Genomic DNA, 9957 nt, shown 5'->3' on the forward strand with positions numbered 1-9957 from the left:
GATCTTGTTATCTTACAATAAATTTATGATGAATTCTACATTCATTAGAGATTATTTTCTGATGATCCATTGAGGAAAAAGTAAAGGAATGGTCTGATTAAAACAGAAAACAGAAAAAGAGGTGTTTTTTTGTTTTTTTGTTTGTTTGTTTGTTTTTGTGGTGGTGGTGGTCGGGGGAACTACTGGAGACTGATTTAGAGCAAATTAAATTCTGTGCTTCTATTTTTTATGTCAAAATGAGTCCTCATGTATGCCTAAAAAGAACAATAAAAAGAAAGAAAATAGTAAACAAAGTTTTATGAGTAAAAGCAATAACTGAAATGAAAGAAGCATAAGAGAAAAACACATACTTTTTTATTCATTAATGAAAACACCTGAACACCTCTACCACCAACCCCCTCCCCAGAAAAAAAGACAATTGTCTTAAAAAATAGCTGTTATGACAATATTTTTTAATTCTCTATAAATATCACACGATCAAAAAATAGGTTAAAAACGTGGCACTTGGAGAAATTCCTAACCAAGGTCAGAGTTCTGTCTAATACTTCCAGAATAGAGACCTCTCCCCATTACCAGAGAGAGCACAATAACAGTTTGTACACTGAACATAGAAAGTATACATGTGATGCTGAATTCGCATGGAAGAATCCAACTCAATGATGAAAATCTTCATTCAGTATTGTTTGCTATATTGTCTAAATTTCCACTAGTTTGTTATTATTTTGAAAGAAAAACATTTTTAAAAAACACACATAAACTAAAATATACAAAAATAGAAATGGTAACATATTTGTTTGTGTTCAGTCATGAGGGAAGAAAGTTAAAGATCAGTACATGAAAAACTATAAAGCAGTGTATAAGGAAATGGAAAAAATCCACAAGTGATTTGAAGTTATACTATATTCATAGATTGGAAAAAAATCATTTTGTTAAAATATCACACTACCTCCCACCCAAATCTACAGATTCAATAAAATCCCATTCAGAGTTCCAGTGACATTTTTTACAGATAGACAATTTACAATCCTAAAATCGAATGGAACCACTAAAAGACTGAATAAATAAAGCAAACCTGAAAATGAGCAAAGGTGGAAGCATCGCACTTTGTGATTCCAAATTATATTCCAAAGCAATAGAAATCAAAACAGCACAGTACTGACATAAAAACAGGCCCATAAACAAATAAAATAAGAATGGAGAGCCCAGAAATAAGCTCATGAGTGTACAGTCAACTCATCTTAGACAAGAGCACAAAATTACACGATGAAGAAAGTATTCTATTTCAATAAATGGTGTTGGGACATAGAAATTCACATGCAAAAAAAGTTGAAAATGAAATTTTTCTTACACTATACTCCAAAGTCAACCAAAATGCATTAAATACTAATAACAACAGAAATAAAAAATCACCTATGAGTAAATAAAGTTCCTTGACATTATTCTTGGCAATATATTTATGACTATGAACTAAAATACAGACAAAAAAGCATTGAAATAAACTATTGAGTCTATATATAATTAAGCAGCTTATTCACAACGAATCAAGAAACAATATGAAAAGATAACCTATATAATTCAAGAAAATATTTTCAAACCTTGCACCTGATAAGTTGTTAATATCTAAAGCATGTACTGAACACAAGCAACTATATGTGAAAAAAAAGAAAACATGTAACCCAATTAAAAGCTATGAAAAGAAGTGAATAGATATTTTTTGAAAAAAATATATACAAATGGCCAACGGGTATATGAAAAGATGCTTAACAATACTAATCATCAGGCAAATACAAATCAAAACCACAGTGAAACTTCATTTTACATCTCTTAGAAGGATTTTTACAAAAAATATTTAAAATAATAAAAAATTGTTGACCAGATTAAGTAGAAAGGGGACTCTTTTTAACAAAATTGGTGGGAATGTAAATTGGTACATTTAGTGTATAAAACAGAACTTTTAAATTGAATTAAACTTTTAAAATGAATAACAATACGTTCCAAACATACCAGCCTGAAATTAGTATTCAAAGAGATAACTGCATTCCCATGTTCAGTGCAACACTGATCCCAATGGTTAATAGTAGTCAACTTATGGAAATAATCTAAGTGTCCTTGAGAAGATGCGTGGATAAAGAGAATACAATACATATTAAACAGAGGCATTATAAAATATATGTGTAATTATCTGTTATGGTTTAAACATAAGGTGTCTCCCTAAAGCTCACTTGTGAGATAATGCAAGAAGATTCAGCAGAGAAATGATTGGGTTGTGAGAGTCTTAACCCAATCAGTGAATTAATCCCTTGATAGAGTTTAGCTGCCTGGCAACTAAAGTGGTGGGGTGTGGCTGGAGGAGGGGGGAATTAGGATGTGGCTTTGGAGTATTTATTTGTGTCTCACAAGTGGAGATCTCTCTCTCTCTCTCTCTCTGTGTGTTTCCTTATCACCATGTGAGCTGCTTCCCGCTGCCACACTCATCCTCCATGATGTTCCGCCTCATGGAGCCGGCCTTGTATGGACTAAGATCTCTGAAATTGTGAGCCCTTAAATAAATTTTCCTCCTTTAAAATTTTAGTCACAGCAGCAAAAAAAGCTGACTAAAACTTGGCTAAATGTTAAAATTATTGCTAAAAGCTTTGAAAACTGTACAACTTAAAGATGGGAATTAATTAATATTATTAACTTTTACTGTACCAAAAGTTTTGTAGTTATTTTGTAGTTCATTCTTACAGCGTCCCTATAGATTAAGTATTTTTTTTTTTGTCAGATGAGGAAATAGAAACAGAAATAGATTAAAATCAAAGTCACAGTTCAACAAGTAAGAGCGATATTTCGGACCAAATATTAACAATTAAAAAGCAAATGACTGTTTAACTAGGTATACTAAATATAGCATTAGATAATATAATTTCCATAATTATTAAATAGTAATAGTTTTTAAAACTGATAAAAATCAGGATGAGGGCAATATAGGGCAGTTGGTAGAGTGCTCGCTTGCATTCAGAAGGCCCTGAGTTCAATCCCTAGCACTAGACACACACACACACACACACACACACAATCAGGATGATTTCTTACTGCTAAATTGTTCCCTTGCAGCTATATATTAATGCTGTAACAATTGCCATTGAAATTCTGCTTTTGTTATTACCTATCTTCTACGTCACTTATACCAAAACGTGAGGAAAGAGCTGCTAAAAATTTATTCTGGAAAGGTGTGTAATGATAGAAAATTCAATTCAAAAACAAATATCAGATATTTCACACATCTCAGGGGCATATGCCTATCTGATATGCTATCAGGATATCATCTTTAAATCAGGTAATTCTCATTATAGATTATATGCTTACTTGTAATTTGAGACTCATCATATACGTCTCCCTTTCCAGAGCAAATGTATGCTTTGTCAAATTGCTTTAGGAATGATTCTTTCTTTCTTTCCTTAATCTGTATTTCTGAGTTCTCAGAGAAAGTTAAGGGGACAGTTTGGAAGGCAGTACTGTTTTTCATTCCTCACCTGCTTGCCTTTGTATCACCCTCGGAAGTTCAGAGTATAAAAAGGAGATGAAAGCTGATTAAAAAATAGTGAAGAATTGTCAAGGAAGACATTTAATAAAGAGGGAAGGAGAGTGGGCAAGAATCTCTTCAATCTCCAGATTTAGAATTATCAGTTTACTAAAGGACCAATATAAGCAATATCATTGTTACATTTGGAAGTAATTTCTCATCACTGAAGTTTTAACTTCGTATACACTCAGCATTAATACTCAAAGATAATACTTCCTACTTATGTCTGCAGGTTATAAAAACATAATCTTTCTCTATGAAGGACAGTGAATCACTTGGAACAGAAACACTGATTATCAAAGTGATCATTGTTATTTGTCTTTGTATAATTGAAATGGGATTTTTTGTATATTTTACTATTGAAGTATGATTTTGCCAATTATTTTAGAAAATCCAATCTTGTAACAAATTCAGGAATCACCTTTTATTTCTGGTTAATTCTGTGTTTTATCAAAATTAATTTTATCTAATGCTACTTCTATATCTATTAAAATCTCCCTATATTTTTTTCTAATAATAAATGACCCCAAGAGGTAGAGAGGGAAGATGGGGGGGAGGAGAGGGGGGATAGTAGGGGATAGGAAAGGAAGCAGAATACAACAGTCACTAATATGGCATTATGTAAAAATTGTGAATGTGTAACTGATGTGATTCTGCAATTTGTATTTGGGGTAAAAATGGAAGTTCATAACTCACTTGAATCAAATGTATGAAAGATGATATATCATGAGCTTTGTAATGTTTTGAATAACCAATAAAAAAAAAAAATAAATAAATGACCCTAAGTTATATTCATATATGCTAATGAAAAATGGTGTGATGCTGGATAATTTAAAATAAAGGAATAAATCTCACTTGATCATATTCTATCATTTAGTGATATTCTACTATAGATCTTAGTTAATGTATTTAGAACCATTTTAGCTCTGGTAATCATAGCTAATAACTAAACAATTAGGGAATTATTAAATAAATAATTATATATTTGTACAAAGGTAGTGCTATACTAGAGAGCCATTAAAATACAGATAATCCCTTAAGGATAGTTCAATTTAATGATGTTTCAACTTTGCCATGGTATGAAAATATATACATACAGCTACTCTGTTTATCTCTTGCAGTACTCAATGAATTACATTAAACATTGAACATTTTGTAACAATATGGGCATTTATTGAATGATTTTACCCAACTGTAGAATAAAAGTAGGGTGGTGTAAGCAATTTGGGTAGGTTAGGCATATTGTATATATTTTTGAACTTTGTTTTTGTCATATCAGTTGGATTATCAGGGTATAACCTTAGCATAAGTTGAAGAGCTAACTGTATATTAACAACATATTTAGATTCTTGAAAAATTTTCATAAATGTCTTATTTTAAAAAACAGCCAATGAATTGATCTCTCAAAGTGACAAGGTGTAATGGAGTGGTGATTTACACCAAATTACACAGAAATGTGTCTTTCATAAGGTGAGTATACTGCAACATTACTTCTGTGTTAACCTACACCCTGTAGACATTTTTCCAAGCTTTGAACCAATTCTCCCAGCTAGAGTTACAATTTTCCCTTTATCATCAGAAAGAAGAGTATTTTTTTCCTACTTAACAACACCAACTGAAAAATCCTTGAAAATGAATAAGAGGCAAGTAAAGATGCTCAATACATTTCAGCATAATTAATAAAGTGCTGAATATGACGCTATGCTCCTTAAAAATATTGTTATAAGTTCCTTCTCTACAGACCCCCTCCCTAGAGATGGCCAGCACAAAGGCTCCTTATTTCACCGGTTCATTTCTTTCTGCCTAGACAATGAGAAATCACAATTCTCTTTCCAAATGTCAAGTTGTCTATTGTCTTTTCAACTTACATTAGTAGACACAAACGCCTCATACTTAATTTATTAATCTCATAATGTTCTTCCTCCAAAAAGCCTCACGAGTTCCCACAGTAATGCCTGAAACATGACTTCATTTCTCTGAGATCTGAGACCGGAATTTGAACTCTGACGTGGAAGATGGCATTCAATCATACAGGTGTCTATGATTCCCATCTTATTTCTTCAGGTAATGATCAATGATCCACCAGATTTCAGCCCTTCTTCCACTCTGCTCTAGTTTTATATTCTATCACACAGTATGTGAATTACAAAAGCACTGCTTCTTCAGAATCAAAGCCATGGTTTTATCTGAGAGCTAAATTTGTTGGAGATCTTGTCACATTACCTTTTGTGTTCTACTCCATATAGTAGTGTTTGTGCCCTAACTATGAAGGATTCCTAAAACAAGTGTGTACATATCTTCCTTTACTAAAATTTTAAGCAACATATTGCTTGGACCCTGTGACTTTCTGATTATTTTAGAGACTACCAGGCAATGAAATTTTATTTACATTTTGATTGAAAATTTAGAGGAATAGCCTTTGTGAACATAACAAAATTTTACATATTTTTGTAAATGATATATATATTTGATTTCAATATCTATCTTACTATCTTATCCCAACTGTAAAATTAATGAAAAACAACATCATATAGAATAGAGTTGAGATTTTATGAAGAACAATGTTATTACAGAATGTGGTTTGAGTTTCTTGATAAAATCTACCACATGATCAGTGGCTCTTCTGCACTGAAACATTCATTGATATGAGTCCATTCTTCTATCACATTCTTTGTCTTTTAATTATAGTTTATAGGAACAGACACCAGGCAGATGCTGTTTGCAATCTGGAGACAATACAGTCACAGTTGAATAAAATATAAAACAAAAAAATATGGAAGGCTACAAACACATATACACAAGACCCTTAGAGAAAGAAGACCAATGAAGCAAATGGGAATTTGCGGGCACAAGGATAGAGATAGATACAGAAACAGAGAAAGAAGTAGAGTGAATGAAAATTCAAAATCATCAGCAAAGGTGGTATTGAAATGTCGAGGGCTTACTGGACAGGCATTGAATTGCAGTGTGTTCTTCACTCATCAAAAGCATCAGTTTATATTATATATGATTACTTTAAATTTGGATAAATAACCAGTTTAGAAAAATTCTTTCCACATATAAAACAGGCGGGGCATGTAGCTCAGTGGCTATATGTTCCTGACTTCAAGACTGGTACCAAAAACAAAACAAAATATTGTTTTTCAAATTTTAGACCTATTTAACAAAAACACTTTTAAAAATCTATATCTCTGAGTTCCCAAGATTGGAATTCATAAACACATGGTGAATATTTTAAGAATGAGTCAATTTACTTTCAACTTACCTTCCATGTCTGTATGATATGCTAAAACCCTCAAAAGGCAAAATGATACAAATAGAATAGCTTTATTATTTTGTTGCCTGGTTAGTGTTTTGAAAGTTAAGGTTTTAACATTCTAAAATATTGAATGGGGAATTTAAATTGGCATATGCTTTTTGCTCTAATGTTTACTTTTCCAAAATCAAATTACTATTTGCATATGAAACCCTTTAATAATACTATTCAAATAAAGTGATTTCAATAAAACATACCAGAAGAATAATGAATACTTGCCAAGTACTCTCATCCAACATATACATGAGACTCTTATCCAACATATATTCTTTTGCTATGAATGACTAATAAAAGCATTTAATTATTCTTTGGAGGATAATTTTATTGAGAATAGTTATCAAATACTTGGTATCAGGACCTCTTTAAAATCTTCCATAATATGATGGACCCCACATAACTTTTACGTATGTAAATTATAGCCAATAATATTTATTATTTAGGAATTAAACCTGAAAAATATTTGTTTATAAATTAAATTTTTAAATAGTAGCACTAAGTAATTAGACATATGTAAAGTAATTATGCATGCGAGGTCTATGTAAAATAACTTCATCAAATTTACTAAGGAGAGTTGCAATTTACAACTTTTTGCCAATATCATTACTATTTGTCTTAATATAATAAAAATTATTGAATCCTACCTATTTCTCTGGTTGATCTACTGTGATACTACATACCATAAAGCCATGAAAACTCCAATGTATTATAAATAAAAGAAAAATGAAAAACCAAATGTTGTCTTAACATTATTATGAAATTAGTTTTGAAATATTTTTCCCTCAAAGACCACCAATCATTCCTGGACCACCATGGCTCTCTAATATCAATTAATGATGATTGATTATTTACCTCTTTCCATACCAAAACCACAAGAGAGTTGATCACTCACCCTTCATTCCAATTACAAAGTATTGAAGAAGTTGACTACATATATCTCATATATTTATATTAATTTTATTTAAAGGGTTCATTGATGATGATGGTATTACAAATCATCCTCATTATTACATTGGATAACAAGTTGAGATAAAATATTAGCAAATAATATTTATGGTTAGATCTGAAATGAAAATTATGGGATATCATCCACCTTGAATGACAAATAGCAGACAGGCTCATTTTTCTGGAATAAATTTTCAGACTCAAATTCTTTTAACCAGATCGTTCTAATTATCCTGCCGTATTTCAAGTCATATGTTATAATAACCATATTTCTTTAACAAATAATATTTTTACTTATAATGCATAGTATTTCAAAAGAATACATTTTTACTAATGAGATGAATTTATGTGTGGAAACTCCTATTAAGCATTCAAACTTTTTCATCTCAATATTTACTTAAATTGCAGTCTCAAATGTACAAAGAAAGAAAGGTCTTAACCCAACACAACAAAGCTAAAATGAATTATCCTATACGTGTATTATAACTCTATGACTCATCAAGATGCTCTCCTCAAATCAGTATGAAAGCTTGCATTCCTCTCACAAATAGAGCAAAGAATGTTGAACACAATCAATGTAATATCTTTGTATGTCACAAACAATGACTTATCTCTTTATTTATTGTCTCCTTTCATTCACTATATGACCTAATATTGAATATGTTGTTTTTTTTCATTTAGTTTTCTTTTGTTTTTGTCAAAACCAAAACATAGGTGGTGTACTTCCTTTGGCTCCAGACCCTCTCTTCCTCTTTTCAATTTGGGTTTGGTGTGTCTAAGGTAGGACTATGAGTATCTGAAAATCATGTAAATATCTCTGCATGAATAATCTGTTAGTTTTGAAAGGAATACCAATGTGACCCCACTCAAGGAATCTGTCTTAAAAAGTCACATTATATAAGATCACTTCTCACATGGAAATCTTTTATCTTTGCAGCTTTAGGAACAAATAAAAATTTGAATGTAAATAATTGCTCCAGCTCTGTGAGTAAATTCATCCTCTTGGGCTTCCCTTACACCTGGAAGATTCAGATCCTCCTCTTTTCCATCATTTCTGGAACATACATCTCAACCCTAATTGGAAACCTGTGCATTATCTGTGCCGTATGGTGGGACTATCGACTACAAACGCCAATGTACATCCTGCTGGCCAACTTTTCCTTCCTAGAGATCTGTTATATCAACTCTACTGTCCCCAATATGCTAGCCAATTTTCTCTCTGAGAACCATGACATCCCTTTCTCTGGATGCTTTCTCCAGTTCTACTTCTTCTTCTCCATGGGCACCACTGAGACTTTCTTCTTGTCTGTCATGGCCTTTGACAGGTACCTTGCAATATGCAAACCCCTGCACTACCCTACAATCATGACTGTCCAAAACTCCTTCAGAATAGGAGCCGGCTGCTGGATGTGTGGCTTCTTGTGTTTCCTCTTGCCTGTTTACCTAGTTTCTCAGCTCCCATTTTGTTGTGCAAATAAAATTGATCACTTTCTATGTGACCCAGGACCACTTATAAAGCTGTCCTGTGAACCAGCTCCTGGCACTGAAATTATCTGTGCCATCTATAACTCAGTCCTCATTTTCTCCACCTTCCTCTTCATTACCAGTTCCTACACCCTGGTGATCAGAGCTGTACTCAGGGTCCCTTCAGCAGAAGGCCAGAGAAAGGCTTTCTCCACATGTGGTTCCCATCTGGCTGTAGTGTCCCTCTTCTATGGCTCCATCATGGTTGTGTATGTGAGCCCCACGGCAGGAAATCCAGCAGGGATGCAGAAAATTGTGACTTTATTCTATTCCATGTTAACTCCACTCTTCAACCCCTTGATCTACAGTTTACGGAATAAGGACATGAAGGAGGCCCTGAGAAAACTGTTCAACACTGTGATGTTTCATAAGAGCCATGGCAAAGGTTATTGAAGAAGCTGTGTGCACAGATAAATAATTAACACTTCGATTTTTGTTGTATTTATGGAAGTAGAAAAATTTATTATAGAGGATGACAAACATTCAAGTTTAATATAATGTTTATAAAGTTAGTTATATTCATTTGTTCATTTTATTAGATAAAAAATAATAATTATGTTCTTCCAAATAAAAGATTAATATTGAAAGGAAAATGATAGCTTATCTTGCT

At 32.3% G+C, this 9957-nt stretch overlaps 1 protein-coding gene across 1 annotated transcript; it reads left to right on the plus strand.

Moving 5' to 3' along the window:
• Positions 1 to 7026: 7026 nt before the first annotated feature.
• LOC143394710 (olfactory receptor 11H6-like) lies at positions 7027 to 9740 on the plus strand. The gene is made up of 2 exons (XM_076849365.1): positions 7027 to 7058; positions 8804 to 9740. The coding sequence occupies exons 1-2, from the start codon at positions 7027 to 7029 to the stop codon at positions 9738 to 9740; spliced, it is 969 nt and encodes a 322-aa protein (XP_076705480.1).
• Positions 9741 to 9957: the final 217 nt, after the last annotated feature.

The sequence above is a fragment of the Callospermophilus lateralis genome, chromosome 3 (genome assembly GCF_048772815.1).
Source record: "Callospermophilus lateralis isolate mCalLat2 chromosome 3, mCalLat2.hap1, whole genome shotgun sequence".
NCBI lineage: Eukaryota > Metazoa > Chordata > Mammalia > Rodentia > Sciuridae > Callospermophilus > Callospermophilus lateralis.

Excerpts from the sequence above, each read along its gene's own strand:
- LOC143394710 (XM_076849365.1), top strand. The coding sequence starts at position 7,027 with ATGAAACCCTTTAATAATACTATTCAAATAAA. Across the intron at positions 7,059-8,803 it reads AATAATACTATTCAAATAAA|CTCTGTGAGTAAATTCATCC; the intron begins GTGATTTCAATA and ends TAATTGCTCCAG.